General features: G+C 29.1%; 2 protein-coding genes across 2 annotated transcripts; one reads left to right on the forward strand and one right to left on the reverse strand.

Annotated features, from left to right (window-relative positions):
• The first annotated feature begins 10,042 nt into the window (after positions 1-10,042).
• Positions 10,043-10,934, forward strand: LOC120146552. Its single transcript, XM_039160078.1, has one exon. It carries the CDS (start codon positions 10,199-10,201, stop codon positions 10,886-10,888), a length of 690 nt encoding a protein of 229 aa, XP_039016009.1. The 5' UTR covers positions 10,043-10,198; the 3' UTR covers positions 10,889-10,934.
• A 7,880-nt stretch (positions 10,935-18,814) lies between these two features.
• Positions 18,815-19,718, reverse strand: LOC120146574 (NDR1/HIN1-like protein 10). Its single transcript, XM_039160099.1, has one exon. It carries the CDS (start codon positions 19,626-19,628, stop codon positions 18,951-18,953), a length of 678 nt encoding a protein of 225 aa, XP_039016030.1. The 5' UTR covers positions 19,629-19,718; the 3' UTR covers positions 18,815-18,950.
• Between the last annotated feature and the right edge of the window lie 838 nt (positions 19,719-20,556).

The following is a 20,556-nucleotide window of genomic DNA, read 5'->3' on the forward strand; positions in this document are numbered from 1 at the left end:
AATTAAAAGGTTATAGACTTTATCATAACCTGACCTAACTCCTCTATTTTTCTTAGCCAATACACATATGGACATAGTTTTTTTTTAAACAAACCAACAAATTAAATTCAATACCAAATTTATATACCACATAAATATCGGTTCTTTCGGCATAAAGAAAGGTCTAATTTGAGAATAAATAAAGGGATGCTATGCGATTTAACGTTTATCGAAACTGAGGAATTCATTATAATATGTTAGAAAACAATCGGCTAAGCCAATTGAATCAGATTTTAAAGATTAAAAAAATAATTGTTATCTTTTGGATTTACACACCAAAAGCTGCAAAGGTTAAAAATAAATACTTCTCTTATAATCACCATAACTTGATAAAAAAAAGCATCAGTCACCACCATCACCAGTTTTTGGACATTATCAAACTTATAATTAAACAAAAGTATAGGGTTATTAATATTTTACGAATCAAAGCCTTTAATGGTTAAATAGATGATTCTTATCTTTAGAGGTTTTAGATTCGAGCGTATTGTCTATAAAAATATTTAGTATTCGTTGTCAAATAATTAAAAATTTTTTAAACAAATAATATTTTATAATCACTCCGACTAACAAAGAAACGAAAAATATTGCGCAAATAACCACCTTAACAACTATCAATTTTAGGTTTAATAACATTTCTTACTTTCCAATTTTTTTTTAAAAAATCATTTCGAGTTTTGTTTTTTAAAAGGGTAAAGTATATAAATAGTTACTGAACTTTTCAGATGCTTGCATTTAGGTCTCCCAACTTTTAAAACTTGCAATACAGTCACCAAACATTTATTTCGTTTGCAATATGGTCCTCGAAGTAAAGGCCATTCAACTGCCGTTAGGGTAAATTATATAAATGGTCACTAAAATTTTCATACACTTGCATTTAGGTCCCCCAACTTTTAAAACTTGCAACACAATCATCAATTCATTCTAAACCTCAAAATCTAAAATACTTTAATTACATACCCAACCCCAAATTCATAATCCATTCTCAAATTCATAATCCATTCTCAAAACTACCGTAATAAACTGAACTTGAAGCATCAACCCTAAACCCTCAAAACATATTTTTCAAAAAAATTAACCAACTATAAGTGAACATAAGTGATTATGTTGAATTTAGGGTTATGTTGAACATAATACTCATTCAGTTTATAAAATAGTTAACTCAAAATTTTTTCGATTTGAGTTTATAAAATTTAAATCAAGTCTAATTGAATGAATTTTCGAGTTTCTGTTTGAAATTTAATTATAAAATATTTATCATATTATATATTATTTGATTCTAATTCAGTTCAGTTTATAAAATAGTTTACTCGAAATTTTTTCGATTTGAGTTTATAAAATTTAAATTAAGTCGAATTGAATGAATTTTGATTTTCTGTTTAAATTTAATTATAATATTTATAATACTATAATATTATTTGATTCTAATTTAAATAGTTTTAACCATATACAATACATATATTTCTTCATATTTGTTCCATATGTGATATACATATATCATATAGAGTCAAGGACTGACTCAACTTAAAATTAATCCACTAATTACTAAAATTTGAGATATTCGAGTTGTATTTTACAACTCGATTTAACTTGAAACTTTTGTAAGTTGATTTTAATGAAATTACACAACTCAATGACATTTGTATCAAATTTTTTGTAACTTGAGTTATTGTTATTTTAAAATTGAACCTACTGAAATAATTATTAAAATTGAACATTTTTATAGGTAATTGATTCTTGAACTTATTTTATTTCGGTTTTAAATGTAGACCACTAAAATTATCTTTTCAAAAGAGAATATTATAAAATATGTTTGAAAGATAATTTGTAGTATTTGACTATACATAACTCAAAATGACTGATGACGATTCTATTTTATTAAACATGAACGATTCAAAATAATAAAAATACGTTAACTATTAAAATCACTTCTTGATTACGTGATAAGTGAAAATCTTTTAAATAGGGAATAATGATGTCTCCTTCTTTTGAAACACAAGTAAAATTCCCTAACACTTGGGAATAAAATTTGGCCCATAAAAATGAGTGGAGCCCCTTAACTCTCTCTTCTCTTTTGTTTCCTTTCTGGTTATGTCTAATATATTGATAGTGGAGGCCTAAAACTTGAGCCGAAAGCCTTACGAGACATACCCATTAAGGCAACAGCCTTTCTTTGGCCTTTCTTTATGGAAGGCAATTAGGCTTATTCTTAACCTTTCTTTAATTAGTTTTGTTTATCTCTCCTTCCTTTGATTTGGAAACCTTTTTCAAACAACCACCAAGTAACTCTTGGGAAACTCTAATGTATATATCTTCTTATATGCGTTTTATCTGTTTTTCTTTTGGTTTATATTCAAATAATGGTCGCTCTTTTGATATATATTCTTTTAAGACGCTTGAAGCATATATTGCTTTTACAACTAGCACCAAAGCAGAATTTGTTTGTTTTGATTTTATTCTGAAATAAAGCTGAAATTAACACATATCGTTTATATGAATAATCACTTCAGTCATTTTTTTAGAGTATTTTATCTCAAAGTTTCAAATTTTGGTCAAAAAAAACCACTTGGATGCGAATCATTAGTTGGCTAACAGTCAATAAATGTTTCTGACGTAATATTTTCACATGTGTTAAATTATTGACATATCACATGCCATGTCATCCACTTGAGTGACGTGGAACATACCACATTAGTATTATCTTAGGTGACATTATATATGACACATTATCATTTTGGGTGATACGTTACATACCACATCATCACCTTGGGTGATGCGACACATATCATGTTAACAATTTAACGTATGTAGAAATATCACGTTAACAACATATGTTGACGATTAATTTACTAGCATTTTTCATTCGGCAACATATGTTGACCATTAGTTAACTAAAATATTCTAAATAAAAAGAATAAATATCAAAATAATTATGAAGACAAATATTGTGGACTAATTTTGACATTATATCCTGTTAGAAAGAAAGGGTTTAAGCCCTTAAGCCCTAAACAACGGACACATGTATTTACCTCAAAAGCAAAGGGAAAGAAATGATAATATCAATTAACCATACTTTGAAAAGCATTTTCCAACAGACAAGAATGAGACAATGGGGATGGGACTGCAGAATTTGCATGGAATTCCAGGTTTTATGAACAAACAAAAGACAAGAGGGAAGACCACCAATTACTTGTTGGCATCTACAAAAAGGACAACATAAGCATGGAGACAAAGTTTCCACACACCTTAAACCCACCCTTTTTGCAGACTTTAACAAAATGGGAGCTACTAACTGTAACATATGGGTCTTTCCTCACTCCCTTCTTTTCTCTTTTTTACGACTGAAGTTTTGCATTGCATGAAAGTAAGGGAAATCTGGGGATCCCATAACAATCCCCATCCACAGCCCTCTGATTTGCATTCGTTGCTTTTATCATTTGAAAGTGAGGAGGAGCGGGGGATCCAAGGACTGAGCTCAGCTAAAGACTAAAGAGATGCTATATTTACTTATTGTGCTGCTGTATTGTGTTTCCTTTTGGTCAAAAAGATGGTTACACGCCTATAAATCAACAAAAACACCCCCCAACAGTTTTGATGCTGCTTTTGATGATTGTTGGGTCGTTTTCTTAAAAGCATTCTTGAAAGTGATAAAGAGAGGTTATTGAGCATACCCCCGTAACTCTCTGCATATTTCTTGTATACATGCAGAGTCCATTGGCATATAGCTGTCAATGTTAGAACTAAGCCCATGTCCACAACTAGCTGTGCATCATTGGGCCTATACTTCAAGTTGAGAAGATTAGACAATATCATTTCTTTTCATTTTCTTGGCAAACAGCAGTGTCTGGTTGGGGGAAAAAAGTTAAGAATGAAAACTAATAAAATAAAAATTATTTATGGGTGTTTTTGCTAGAAAGAATGAAAAACTTTAAATAAGATATGATTTTATGTTTTGGTAGGATAGAAAAAGTAAGGGAAATTAATTTTTTTTTCCTTAAAAAAACATATTTTAGATTATTATCTTTTTCATATTTCCTCTCATCTCTTCCTTTTAAATTCGAATAATTTATTTTTACACGAGGATAGAAAATGATTAATCACTCTTATTTTATTTCTCCTAACTATTTTTTTTTTATCAAATAATCTCAAAATTTATCTTCTTTTTTCAGTCAAATTGAAAGAAAATATAAATAATTTTCACGACTCATTGATTTGGTAAAGTTGAAAAACGAGAGAACAAAATTAAACTTTGAGAACAAAATTTTAAATTAACTTACATTTCTACATTTTCTTCCATCTTTTATTTTTAAATGAAATGATGAAAAATTACCCATCTCTTATTTTATTTCTCCTCACTTTTCCTTTTACTAAGTGTACCCAAAATTTATTTTATTTTTACTTTTTCATTTCTTTTTCTTTTCATCTTTTGTTTTTTTTTCAATCAAGCAAAGTTTAAAGGTTGTTTTTGTAGTTGGTTGATCTCTTAAATGAAGCTTATGTTAATTTTTTTTATAGAAAGTTATAGTATGGGGAGGACACAATTGATCTTCGTTATATAAAGATATAATATTAAAATTAGCCTATGACGTTTATCAAAATGATCATTTTGACTCTTATTTTTTATGATTATTTTGGACTATAACATTTCATTTTAGGACAAAATGTCACTAACATTTGATAGAATAGTCATTTTGACCCATATTCTTTTTTTAGAACATTTTAACCATCGCCATTTCATTTAAGGGTAAAAAAACCCTTATTTTGTAGCGTTAATATTGTGTTAACGAACGGTTTCCATCCATAGAGAGGTATTTTTGCCCCAAAATAAAACATTAGGGTCAAAATACTCCAAGAAAGAGAATAAGGGTCAAAATGACCATTTTAATAAATATTGGTTCTAATTTTGGTATTATGCCTTTGGTGAATCATATAACCTAATAGAGTTCTATCTTCTATGGATAAACAGTGACCACATTAATACAAATGGCCCAGGTTGAGGTTCACCCCAACCACAAGCCCTATTCGTAAAAGTACACAAAACACTCACGTGAAGCAGCCCGGTTGTTGTGCCCACTTCACCTACTTCACTCAATTTTTTTTTTTTTGCATATTTAGTAATACAAAAATGAAGCCAAAAGGGAAATAATACTAATGATACTTTAAGATCAATGTTAAGAACATTCTTCTATGATTAGAGAACTAATTTAATTAATTAGAAAAAGTATTGACTATAGGGATTTTATAAATACTCAAAGCATTAAATTATGAATAAAAATATTTATTTCAGTGAAGAATTTTATTTAAGTTATAAAGTTATTGGACAAATATATAAATTAATTATTTTTTTATTGAATTGTTTCATCTAATCATATTTAAAGTTTTAATTTTTAGTTTGATATTAATAAGTTTGATGTTGCTATGGTGCTTTTAGAAAATATAATAAGTTAACGTGTTAAACTTTTTTTGACATACAACACAAAAAAATAATATTAGCGTTGATATCAATGTTATATATATATATTATGGGTTATAATCCACTTACATAATGTAAAATTCTTTAGTTTTACATAGATTTAAGACCTTTGGATGAGTGAAAATAGATGGCTGAGATTAACTCATTTTTTTCTAGTTAATATCTTTTCATTTACTACTGTTAATCTCAGTCATCTATTTTCACTCATCCAACGATCCTAAATGTGAGTGAAACTAAAAGAATTTTACATTGTGTAACATGATCATATATATATATATATATATATATGAATCTCAAATATAATAATGTTTATTGACATCGTCGTTGCTTTCAAGTATTGAATCGACGGTATAATCTTTCAAGTACTGGTTCGACAGTATAATGTAAACAAAGAGTTGATCTATAAAATGTAACTCAAATAGTTTCGTAATCAGATTTTATCATATATCAATCAACATGTTAATGTTCATCTCAGACGACCATCAAATTTTTTAATGAAAAATGACGAGTATATAACATATGAATAGTCATATAATCATTTTATAACTTTTAATAGTCGAAGGACTCAACAAAGTAGTATCCTATAATTGAGGGATCATTTTATAACTTTTAATAGTTAAGGGGGATCATTAGTATATTTTACCCAAAAGTAAATATCCTTTTATTAATACAAAGATTGAAAGATAAGATAAGATATAATAGGATTTGAAAGTTTCAAATTTCATATTCCTTTATTTTTATTTAGGTTTTTATAGTTTAAATATTTTGTTTTAAGATAGCACGTGATGAGCGATAATTGATTAATCAAGGATAAATGAAGTGTTGAATTTGATTTGATTAGTTTATAATGATTATAAGATAATATTTATTTAAAATTTTCTTAATTAATTAACAATATATATATATATATATATATATATATATATATATTACAAACGAAACTGTTTAAACTCAAATTTTTTAAAACAATATTCCTTTCTATAACTAAAATCACTTTATTAAGATGAAACTTATTGATTGATGTATATGCTTGCTTTATTATACAAGTGGTATATATTATGATCCAAGAAGCTACTTGTATTTTAATGTCTGGAGAAAGGTTTTCTACGGGTTTACTCATGAGTGTGGATCCATATATCCAATTCAAACCTCTGCTTCACTATAATGTTTGGTTTATTATACTTGCTAGATAGATGATGTAACAAATTTTATATTTTTTATAGTCGATGTTTTAAAATTTTGTTTGATATCGAGCAAGCATATTTGATCGGTTAATTAAGTTGTTCATCTTTGTTTTTTTAGATTTCCTTAGGTCATGGGTTGTACACCTATTAGGAGCACTCAATTCATTCCCATATAATCCCTTATTCCCCTCTCCTCTATGTAGGTATGATTTAAAAACAAAAAAAAATTGACTAAAATAGAATAAAAGTGATAGTTCAAGTACTAAATGTATAGTTTATCCATAAATTTAATATAATAATAAATTTAATCTTTAAATTTTATATATTGTTTTAGTTAAATTTTATTTTTTAAAATAATATTTAAATATTATATCAATTTAATTGAAAATATAAAATCGAAAGCCTAGAAGACGGAAACATTCAAACCCTAAATGAAAAAATCACAATAAATTCTGGTGCAATATAGTACGCACAACTAAGAATGTCACTAAGCTGTTCATCGACGGATGGAAAAACACAGAATATATTAACAAACCAATCCAATAAGTTTTAATTATCGAAACATAAGATGATTTTACTTTAATGATGTGACAAGTTAATCAGCAGGTTTAACTTTTATTTTTACTCTTAAACTTTAAATATTTAATTATAAGATTTTTTTATAAACTCTAAGTAATTTAAAGACAAGAGTTCAATTTATCCCCTTTTTAATATGTTTTTCTTTGACTAGCACCTCGAAACCCAATCTTTCCTCCACCACTTGTGCAACATACCCCATTCTTAGGATTCTCGCTATTCACAAAAAAAGTTCACCGATGTGCATAGTATATATTTTTAATAGTATGAAAAAATTACAACGAAATATCTGTTCAAAATTTTCTTAATATATTAACAACATAAACAAACCCTACAAACGTCGCTGCTCGAATCTATTACCTCTAAAGAAATTAATGTTTACTTTTACTATTTGAATCACTTGATGAGTCCGATGTGGTTAGTTTTAAGTAAAGATTTATGCTACATCATGCATACAAAGATATCTAAAAGTTCTGGTTCAGTTATATGGATCAGCTTTTCAACAAAAGAAAGACTAGCTTGAACATTGCAGAATAGAAAGAGGCTCCCTGTGCAGCAAGAAACTCAGCTTTAAGGCCAGTATATAAAATAAATCATTTGCCTTGGTTTCCACTGTTAGCTTTCAAAACTATGTTGTAAACGTATGCATGATTGCACTTTTGGCTAATGTCGGTGAATTGCTTTAATAAGGTTGCTTTCTGGATTCTTAGTATATCAAATAACTGATTAGGATCCTATAACTCAAAGGGGGCGTAGGAAGATTAAGGGGGAATACTAACAAACAAAGGCACCTGGGTCGGAGTTTGAAAATTAAATTTATTATTATATCAATTTTACTAATTATTGTGTTATCTATTATTTTTTAACGATAATGAATAAAATTATTATTTTTAAAATCGGATACCCATTATATAAAAAATTGAATGACTATTATTATTCAACTTTTTATAATTGAAAAATAAAAAGAAGATATGGATGTTTCTTTATATTTTTGATCTGTTTGATTTTAATTACCGATTTAAAAAATAATAATTTTAGTCTCTTACATTATTGGTTCGTTCAATTTTAATATGTCGACTGTTAACTACTCTTAAACCCTCCGTGAAAGTCTAAGTTGACAATTAAAAAATAAAATAAAACTCCATATGCCTTCCTATTCTTCTTTTATTTCCCCCCTTCTCTCTCACACCAATCACGACTCACGAGCTGGCGACATCTTTTTTATTACAATTAAGAAATGGACCGATCCACAACAACCACTCTAACCCAATCTCGAAAGATTCTTGAAAAAAATAATCTTAAGCACCATGAAAAGGAGAGCCTCCCACAATCTCCATATTTAGCACTGTTTTGAAAATTGATCGAATCGGTCGGTTTAATCAGTTCAACCGAAAATCGTTGTATTGTCTTGTTCATTCTATCCCGGTTCAACCGGTTTTAGTGAACCGCAGGAAATCATTCGAACCGGTTTTGAATCGTTCGAACCGGATCGGACCGTGAATCGGTTCAACAATTTTTTTTGATTTTTATTAAATATTTTATATATTTTTATTTAATTTTTTAAATAAATATGACGTCGTCCGGTTCTTATGACCGGTCTGACCGATTCGACCGGTTTAACCAGTAAACCTGTAGCAGGACCAATTCACTGACCGGTCCGATTCTAAAAACTATGATATTTAGGGATAAACTCCTACGTTATTTTGAAAATTTAAAATTATTATATATTTTAATTTTTATATATTTTTATTAAAAAAAAAATTTTATCCTTAGAATTTTATAACTTTATCCCTTTTCTAAAAATTTAAAAGTTTCCTTAACATAAAATTATACTTTTTGTCATAACCATCTTCATTTACTTCATCAGTCAACTCTTTTTTTCCAGTTTTTTCTCTGAATTTCCTCTCATTTTTCACATCAAGAATAAAATGTTATCGTTCAAGCAAGAAGATTATTGTTATGCTTCATTCATTGTTTCATCTATTTTCGACATTCTTTTCTTGATTGTTGGCATTATTTGACATTAATAATGAGAGACTTCTATTCTAACAACTTTACTTTTTCTTAAGGCTTTGACGATGACGATGACGACGAAGAAAATGAAGTTGGAGTTGGAGGAAAACCGTTGAGTATGGCTGGCACTAGCTAGCCGTAAACACAAAAGGTTATCTTCACAAGGGGGTGGTAGTACGACAAGAGGAGGATTGAATTCTTGAGTATATGATGAAATAAGTCATGCAGAAACAAGAATTAGGTTATGCTAGTCGACATGCGTTTAAAATGGGTGAGAGAGAGGGAAGGAGAAGAAGAAGAAGAAAAAGAAGAACACATGAATTTTTATTTACTTTTTAATTATCAACTCATACTTCCATTAAGAGATTAATAAAAATTAACGATTTAGAGATTTAAATCAAATAGACAGATAATATAAGTGATTAAAATTATTTTTTTAATTAATGATTAAAATCGAACAAACTAAAAATATAAAGAACCATATCTATATAATTTATCCATAAAAATATCTCATAATCAAAAAGTTTTTTTTTCTCTTTTTATTTTACCATAATAAATATGATTTGATTTATTATATTAAATTTTAGGAACGGATGATACATACCTTTCAAAACTTAGAAATACAAGTATTATAGTACATACTAATAGACGAGAGTTTGGAGGTTAACTAGAAAGTTACTTGAAATCCGTCCGCCTAACTCATTTAAAATCTCTTTAAATCCAAAAACAAAATAATAAAGATGAAGAGTCCCCCTCACTGGCTTTTCTACTTCCGCATCCCCTATACATTTTCCAAGAAAAAACCTCGTCATTTTCTCATCCATAAAACCACAAAAAAAGCCCATCTTTTCTCCTTCCCCCACAATTCCTCGGTTGACTCCTTGTTATGTAACATCAGCTGAAACAGTAAATCGCCATGAATGCTCCAACTAAGCTTGCAATAGCCCTCATCGTCATCTTCGCAACGATTCTTTTAGCACTTTTCATAGAGCTAGTTTACGTTCTTTGGCGTAAACGAAGCTTCAGTCAGCGCAGCGTCATCAGCGGCGGCGCACGTTCCATTGAATCTGATTTTTCGGGTTCAACTTTCTACGCTGCTCCCTCTAAGGAACTTCTCTACTTCTTCTGCTGGAAAAACCATCCGGCTCGTGTGGAGCCCTCCTCTGGGGTGGTGTCCCCGACTCCAACGGAGGCTGCTACGGCGCCGGAATCGGAGGTAACCGCGACAGAGGACGAAGACAACGAACTGGCGGCGTGGCAGGCGTTGTACGGGCAGTCGAGGATCTTGTATACTATAAAAGAAGAGGAACGAGAAGGGAACGAGAGCGTCGAGAATTCCGCTGATCAGAGTGAAGCGAGAAACGAGAAGCGGGCTTGTCCGAGGGACTGTTTGTCGGGTGACGTGGTGGTTGCAGTTGACTCGGAGACTCCGCTTTCGACGCCATGCGCATCGCCTCCTTACTTCACACCGTCCCCGTCTCCAGATCGTGATCTTGATTCAGGGCTTTTGATATTTTCACCGGAAATGGATGAAGTAATCTCGCCAGAAAATGACGTATTGTCAGATAGAGAAGTGGGGTTCGTGAGTTTAAGAATTGAAGGGTAAACAATTAGTCATATTTAGCATGTAATCAAATATATTTCAATCCACTCCTTGCGTCGATTATTGCTGCTAATTTTCCACCGAGTCTGTAAATATGTTTAAAAACATAATTTTGTCTGACTTCATGAATACTAGCTATCTGTACTTTAATGAAAAAGGAAGTGTAGATTGTAGAAAGGGTAGGTGAAGCAAGTAAAGGAGAGGTGAACATTAAAAACTGGTACGATGCTCAAAAGAAAAGGGAATGGCAGACTCTGCAAATACACAGAGGGAAGGGCCACTTTAGTAGGGTAGCCCTTTCCCGTTACCGTGCTTTGTGACTTTCGAATGCGCTAATTCTATAAAGGCTAAACTTAGTATTTAGTGATCCATCTAATTTTATGGTTTTGTTTTTATCATTCGATTAATTTTTTTCTTAAAATCATACATTAAGTTCTGTCTTAATCATTTACCGTTAAAAAATTAACGGTGATATTAATATGCCATCATTAAAAAAATCAAAAAAAATATTAAGTCAGTATTTTTGTTTATTTTTTAATTACGGGTGAACAAAATAGAATTAAAACATGATGTTAAGTATAATTTAAAAAAATTGAGTGATCAAAATTAATTTGTAAAAATATATAAGTCACCAAATACATAATTTACCCTTTTATAAAACACTCTTGTTTCTTTCGGTTGCTCCGACTAAATGCTCATCGAGACTTTTAACATTTTTCTCGTAAATAGTAATAGAATCAGAGGATTCCAATTTTAATTACTCTCGTTACTGTTGTGTGGTTTTATATATTTTTTAACTTTAACGTTTTTCTCGTAAATAGAATTAGAAGATTTGTGTTTTTATATTAATATTTTATTGAATTTTTAATTAAAAAATCATTTACTAAAAGTCAACCCCCTACCTTGCCAATGAGAGGTATAGGCAAGAGGAAGACAGACCCATTTTTGAAGCTCGATGAGGTCAGAGATAAAATTTATTTCCTGGAGAAAAATATGTTCATTGCTTGAATTCAAATATATATTGGATGTCGACAAAGGTTCTGCAGCAGTTATTCAAGAAAATGTTCATTCTCACATAACTCATTAAATATCACATTTTTATTTTATTTTTCTTTTTAATTTCTAATAACTATGTCTCAATGACACACTTTTTTCTACCATTTTGGCTCATTTTTTATATTATCCATAGATTGTTTGCCTATTATTTTTTATTTAATTTTTTTCAAGGTTTGATTTTACGTCATTTCGATTAATCAATATGACGTCGTCTCAATAACTTTGATTTGTGATTATCGGTGGTCTCTAAGTAACTTGATCTCATGTTGTGATTCGTTTGTTAGTGCAATAAAATATATTTGCATCTTTATTTTGTTCAAATTTTTTGAATGTATTTATAACATCTTCCTTTTTTTTGTCCTTATATAATCTAAATTAACTAGATTCATATCAATAACTATAGAAAATATCCTATTTATACGATTAATTTACACTTGTAATTGTAAAATTTTGTTATAATTTTAATTTTTTCTTTTTAATAAAATTAATTGATTTTATTTGTATAAAAATAATAAAATATTTTTCAATTGATATGGTAGAGTGGAATCAGAACGTCTGCTTTAGTGCTTTTGTCGCGAACATTTTTCTTAATAACAGGATATAGTTTTAGAATTGTCTCAGGAAAAGCGAGTTATAGTTTTCCATGTCAGGAATCAAAAGAATTGGATGACATATTTGACTTTCTCCAGTTGTCCATCCAAGTGTTAAAATGGTAATTGTCAGATCTTATCCATAAGCATGTTCATCCATTGATTATAGTAAGATAACTGTATTTGTATCTCTTTTAAATTTACTTGATATTTTATATTTGACCAAATGACAATATAATCTCACAAATATTAAAATAAATCAAACAATCAGATAAAATACATTTAGTCGATTGATGAAGTTGCTTATCTTTGTTCCCTCATATTTTCTTATATTATATATCTTAGATTCATTAGGAGTACTTTCATTCATCCCTCTAAAATTCTCGCTTCTCCTACCCTTTAAGTAGAATTAAGATTATATTTAAAAATTGTACATAACCAAGCAATCAATATTATTAAACTTTTAAAATTTTATATGTATGAGTATATGAAAATATTATTTGTATCAAATAATTTTAAAAATATTGTTTAAATGATGTCAACTGTTTTTTTTAATAAATTTTAAAATAAAATAATAAAATAATTAAAAATCATTTAAATATTATTTATAAAATATTTTTACAGATAATAAATTAAATAATAATTTATAAATAAAACATTATAATTATTTTTTGTGATGGAAGGCTGAGCTGTACACACACAAATATGTATTTGCTTGAAGTTGGCAGTTTGATTAGGAAAATGGCGTTTTCAACTGTTTTGACCAGGCTCATTTTGCCACGCTTACAACTCCATTTAGCCTCAAAATGACTGGACTCCCAATGGTTCTAATGTTTAATATTTTATTATTTAAAATAACATTCAAGTTTTATTTTATATTAATATTTATAATAAAACAATACAATTTAATTTTTAAATAATAATTCAAGTTAAAAAAATTATATTACATAATCCTTTTACTTATTTTTAGTATGAGTTGAATATAGTAAAATTAATAAATGATTGAGTGTTATCTCTTAATAGATATTACATTTTACTTATCTCAAATTAATCATAAGGATGATATTGGCACACTCAACGAGTATAGATGAACACCATTAAATTAATTTATAAAACATTAAATTATAAAATATTAAACATTTAATTTTAACTTAGTTAAAAATCTAAATATAATTTAATTAAAATATAATATTTATAAAATATTAGTTTTTAGGCTAAATTATATCATTGACCACCCAAGTATTTACCTCTTTTACTTTAACCACTGGTTTTTCAATTTTGTCAATCGGTCACCTAACTATTTAAATCTTGTCAATCAAGCCACCTGCCGTTAAATATTAACGGATGAGATGACGTGGCAGTTAATAAAATTTGTATGATTATACATTTAGTCCTCATTACTTACACATTCTATTAATTTGGGCCTAACTTTTATTTAATTCAATATATTTAATCCTTAATTCGAAGGTGACATGTGTCATTATGTGATCCGATTTTTTTAATATTTTTTATTTAATACATTTTTCATCTAATCAAATGGTTCCACGTGTCACCAATTGAATGAATGAAAAATAAATTAAATTAATAACCGCTACTAGTGGGGTATGAACCTGGGACGCAAGCTGAACAACTGAGCGCCCTAACCACTAAGAACCTTAACCACTAAGCTAAATCACTAAATTTATCTAGTATACAGAACATAATCTATATAATTTATAATATAGTTAATAGTAATAATGACTCAAATATGAAATAATTGAATAATATGAAAATATAAAATGCATATAAACAAATATTATAATTGATTAATAAATGAATATGTTTTATTTATATTTTATGTAAAAATTAAAATAAAAGTGAATTTAATATGTTATAATTGAAATGTATCATTTTACATATTTTAAATTAACAATTTGTCTTCATTATTATAATTTTATTGAACTTAAATGTATCATATCTTATATTTAAAATATTATAACGTCGATCAGATTCTAATATTATTTAATAATTCTATATTAAAATAGACTAATTCAATAAAATCAAGTTTACCCTAAAATTTTCTTCAAATATATAATGAATATAATATAAAATTCTTACTCTAATCGTGATATAAACAAGTTAATGCATAAGTTAAAATGCTTACAACGATAAGCATTCAACTATCAGGAAAATTCTAAGTCAACGAAGCTCTTCATTATATTTCAATTATTTTTATTTTTATTTTCATTAAAATGATTTAAAATATAAATAAAATGCATCCACATATTAATCAGTTATAATATTGGTGTGTGTGTATATACATTATCATATTATTCAATTTTCCATGTTGGAGTTCTTATTTGATCATTTTCCATTTTTTATTATCATTAACTATATATATTATGTCGTGATAGGTTTGTCATTTGAATTGTGTTGTCCAGTGGTTAGGGCGTTTGCTTCCCCTCCTCACGTTTTGGATTCAAACCCCACCAACAACAATTACTAATTCAATTTATTTTCTATTCTTTCAATTGGTGATACGTGGCACCATTTGATTGGATGGAAAATTTATTAAATTAAATAAAAAATATTAAGAAAAAAATCCAATCACATAGGGATACATGTCATCATCTGATTGAGGATTAAATTTATTGAATTAATTAAAAGTTAGGATCAAATTAATAGAATGTGTAAGTAATGAGGACTAAATGTGAAATTATACAAATTTTATTAATTGTCATGTCATGTCATCCGTTAATATTTAACTGCATGTGGCTTGATTGACAAGATATAAATATTTAGGTGGCCCGATTGACAAAATTGAAAAATCGATGATTGAAGTAAAAGGTGTAATTAGTTAGGTGACCATGGTATAATTTACCCTAAAAACTAATGTTTTATAAATATTGCATTTTAATTAAATTACATTTAGATTTTTAACTAATTTATAGTTCAACGTTTATTACTTTATAATTTAACGTTTTATAAATTAATTTAATGATACTCATCGTTAATGATGCTCATCCACGCTTGACGAACGTTGTAGAAATTTTCTAATCACAATAATATTAATAATAACTGTCCAATTGGAGGGCGTGATAAGCAACTTCCATTGAGAAGTAAAATTATTTTGGTGTTAAATAATAGGGTAAATTATGTGTTTAGTCACCTAACTATTCAAGAGTTTATTTTTTGGTCACCAAACTGTTTTTTTAAAAATCGTAACTAATATTACATTTTGGTTTTATTTTGATCACCCACCGTTAAAAAAATTAACAGAGTTACCGTCGAGACAATTTGTATTTTTTTTCGATGATGACGTGGTATTACCTTATAGTGACACATCAGGATGTTAACATCACCATTATTTTTTAACAGCATGTGAATAAAATGAAACCAAAATGTAACATTAGGTATGCTCGTTAGGTATGTTTTTGAAAACAAATAAAATTTGGATACTAAAACGGAACAAAAGTAATAGTTTAGGTTCTAAACTTAACGATGATGTTGATGTATCACCATAAGGTAATGCCACATCATCATTGAAAAAATAAAAAAAATGTCACATCAACAATCCTATTAATTTTTTAACAGGGAACCAAATTGAAACCTAAACAAAATGTTAGGTATGATTTAAAAGAATAAAGTTTGAATACCAAATGAAACAAAAGTAATAGTTTAGGTATTAAATATGTAGTTCACTCTTTTTATTTTTTATTTCCTTTTCACTACTTCTGTTAAACTGTATTTAGGTCCTTCTGCTTTGATATTTTATTCAATTTAGTCACCTTTTCAAGATTTTTTTGTTATTTTTTAGTTTATTTAATTTATACTTTTTGCAATTTAATCCGTCTTCATGATTTATTCTTTTTTTATTTATTATTATAACTAACACATGCTATTTTTTTGTTTCGTTTATTTTTAAAAAAGGCAACATATGTTTTTAAATGTGTCAATTTTGGACGTTGTAAGATAGATATTTTAACTTTTCCTACACATAACAACTCTCGAACCCAGTTTACTCTAATTTTACACATAAATTTCAAAATTATCATTTTAATGAATTTTCAAAAATCTTTTTAAAAATATTATTTTTATGTGTTCGAGCGTACTTAACCGAAAACAACTTATGGCAAATCCATTTTATTAAATCCATTTTATTAAACACATACACTTTTTCAATGAAAATAATCTTTAAACCTAAACATGGTTTTGTTGATAGTTTGACGACCCTGCTAAGGATTTTTATTTTTTAGAGTCAAGATAAATTTAAAATATAAGTTGTCTAAAAAAAGTGTTCATCTATGGTTAGCGGCTAGAAATAAAATGCTTTCATAATTAAGTTATGAAATTTGTTTTATATGAGATAATTTCTCGGATCAATATTTTTAAATACTCTTTTTTTATGTTTCTTTAACGTTTTAAATTTTGAAAAGAATATTTGTTTTAATTTTTTTTAAAATGTGTTGATCTTCTATTTTCCACTAGAAATGAAAGGCTTTCATAGTTAAGTTATAAACGTTTTGTATAAGGTCATTTCTCGTATTAAAACTTCTGCATCCTTTGTCCATATAATCTTATAATAAGTGAGGATTGAGGGCTTTATTAGCCTTAGCAAGTGAAAGTGAGGACATTTCAAGTACATAATATTTATTTAAAGACTCTCAACTATTTGACAATTAACACTTGTACCCTCGACATACGTAGTGCTCGAACCCGAGACCTCAAAGGTCTATCAACAAATCTCTTAACCACTGAAATTGTTTGGTTCGTGCATCATTTCTATATTTCATAACAAAAGTTTGGTTTAAAATTGGATGCTAAAATGGAAAATATTCATTATCAGGACGAGTATGATAATCGGGAGAATAATCGAGTGCAACAATTGATGCATTCTTTTAATTAAATGTCGACAATCACAAAGTGTCGAATTACTTTTAACACAAACCCTGATGGTAGCAAATCCTATTTATGAAAGTTGTTCCGTGAGTTCATTTCTAAATCAACACTTTCTCCATATATTCCTACATTCGAATATTAACATTGCATTGTCAAAAGCACGCATTAGCATTACGTACATTTAACAATTAGACTCCAAATCAGCTGGTATTTAATTACGAGTGTTCAGAAGAGGACCAACAAACACATCATCATTATAACACAGTTTCTCATAAATGCACGACATTAATCGACAAAAATTGTACTAGCTTTGTCTGAAATGAGATATAGTTCGGTTCTTGTAAAACTTACAAGTATAGTAATTGAGTTAATGAAATACTAAATAAATATATGTATGGAAAATATAGATTGATGCTTGAAAGTATTCAATGTTGATACATACACTGTTAAGAATTAATGATAATGACCTATTAGTTCATTGCTATTGTATAATTGTTTAAAAAGACCAAATGGAGAATGCATGTCACGAGCATCTAGGTCCTAATTGATGTGAAAAGTTCACATTTAACAAAATTGTTTGGATAAAGGATTTCTAATGAAAGATCGAGCTACGATTGCAATAAAAGGTTTAATATATGTGCAATGAATTCGCTTACTTGCATAATTTTAGGTAAATGACACAAGAACGAACACAAGATTTTACATTATTTGATGTTAATTTAAGAATTTACATTATAAGGGTGTAAAATTATAAAATTTCAATGATTTACACTATCATATAGAAAATACACTACTTAAATTATATTAAAAATTAAAATTTTCAAAAGATACAAGCACATTTTAACACCCCTCAATCTATCCCTGTCCAATATCTATTTCGCATTACCATGTGGCAATATCATCATATGGGTCACGCGGTTGACTCTCACATATATTATAGATAAATATTTAGTATATCAACGGTGCAAAATTTTAATGTAAAAAGCGAGGTTAACACACTGTTTTTTTTTTTAATTCTATTTGGTCAATAGCCGCCATGTGTTGTCTACACTACCCTAAAATCTTCTATAGGTGTCGAATTATAAATATACTTGTTTTTAATAATTTATCAGGTAGCATAGACAAAGTACCAGCAAGTACTTTTCATTTGGAAGATCAAACAGGTTATTCCAATAATAAATTTCCAATTACGTACGCCATGGAGGTTTTGACTTTTCAAATGATTGAAATAATCAGCTTCTTACATATTCTAATTCAAAACCAACAACTGTCCTCCCTGGTTAAGGAGAAAAAGAAGAGTACGAAAGATCAACTCAACATCATTCTCAAGGTAGAAAAAAAAATACTAAAGTTCATTATTTGTTCAAACGAACGAAACAAAATGAAACCAATGAAACGAAGAATAATCAAAAACATACTCATCCGTGTATATATCTCGAAACCAATACGCCACTGTTTATCTATCTATACATACAGTGAAATAAAGACATAAAAGAATAAATAGTGTGAATGAAAATACAATCAAAGGCTTCCAAGTGTGATCAGTAATCCCAATCACATCTCTTGGTGGTGAAAGGAGCAGCAGCCAGGGTACCATTGACAGTGTTCAAAGGAACCTTCAAGTCACAGTCAATCCTGGGCCTGAACCTGCTGGTCCTCACCCTTCCAACCTTGAATCTGATCCTCAAATACAGTTTCACGTCAATGCTGTAAATACCACTAATCCTCTCTTCATTGTAATCGGCAGCTTCATCGGAACCAAGCCTAACGAATTGCTCCCCCCTGAACACAGCATTCAAGAAACTAGTGTTTTTGTGCCCTTGATAAAACGAGGTCAAAGGTACGGATTGGAGACGTTGGTCCTCGTAGTAAGCCCTGGCCTCGATACGATCATAGTGTATGCCGATTCTCCTGTTGGGGTTACGCACTGTGATGTTAACAGCAAGGTCGTAACGCAAGGTTTGGTTATCGAGGCTGAATTCATTGAGCCTGGCGTCGGTGACATGGAACTTGACCTCGTTGGGGCGGAAGATGAGCCAGAAGATGAGAACAGCAAGGCCAATGATGACCACAAGAGAGATTATGATCTTCAAGAGTAGCTTCAGAAGACAGCAGCCGCATCCGCAACCCGAGCTACGGCTAGGGCGGTGGTAATTGGCAGCTGGTGGAACAGAAGGGCCATAGTAGGCTCCATTGAGATGAGCTTGTTTCTCCGCCATTGTAAACTGCTAAAAGCTGTGAAAATCTGCTTGTTTCTTTTGCAAGTTGAGAGAAGAATGAATGAATGAATGGAAGATATATGGAGAGATATATATAGAGGCAAAGCAAACTAGTGGGAACTAGGAAGCGTGTTGTAAGAACACGTAAACAAAGTGAGAAAGGCTGCCTGGTCAATTTGACGCGGTTGCTTTGGGGGGATTGATTTGTCTAGTGCGGGCGATATAAGACTTTTGGTGTTAGTGGTAACTTCCCTTTCAAATATGTTTTCTATCATATATTATATGTGCTGTGGGTTGGAGATGCTTGGAAACTTCCAAGTTCGTTTTCTTTGACTTTAATGCTTAGTGGTTTAGAGGGAAAGGTAATTGTATAATGGAAAATTTGGTTTAATATAAATACGTATTTGATATTGACGTGTATGATTAATAAAATTCCAGGCCCCAATAGTTTGAATGAGTCCATTTTAGTGCTTTGGAATTGTGAATGGCCGAATGAAATATGAAGATGCTTGTTGATGGGAGAAAGGATTGTTACCTTTTTGTGATTTGTCTTTAATTTAAATGGAAATTATGATCAAACGAGAAAGAGAGTCTCTTTTAATTTTATATATTTATTTATATATAAACCTTAGTGTTGTCGTCTTTCAGTTTTGTATATTCGTTTATATATAAATCTTTAGTTTTGATATCAAATCTAAGGTGATGATAACTTTTATATGTCAGTCGGATGAATAGACCTTGACATTATATATTAAATTTAACAATGACGAGATTGATGATAATCAATAAAAAAAATTATAACTATTCAGAGATCTTGATAGATAATGAATTGACAATATAAATACATTTCACTAATGAAATTCCAAATGTATACAACAATATCTATTGATTTTGGAATTGTGAGGTCAGTCTAAAGATGGGAATTCCA

This window comes from Hibiscus syriacus, unplaced genomic scaffold (genome assembly GCF_006381635.1).
Source record: "Hibiscus syriacus cultivar Baekdansim isolate YM2019G1 unplaced genomic scaffold, ASM638163v2 tig00110930_pilon, whole genome shotgun sequence".
NCBI classification, from domain to species: Eukaryota; Viridiplantae; Streptophyta; class Magnoliopsida; order Malvales; family Malvaceae; genus Hibiscus; species Hibiscus syriacus.

Coding starts and splice junctions, on each gene's coding strand:
- LOC120146552 (XM_039160078.1), top strand. CDS start 10,199: ATGAATGCTCCAACTAAGCTTGCAATAGCCCTCATCGTCATCTTCGCA.
- LOC120146574 (XM_039160099.1), bottom strand. CDS start 19,628: ATGGCGGAGAAACAAGCTCATCTCAATGGAGCCTACTATGGCCCTTCT.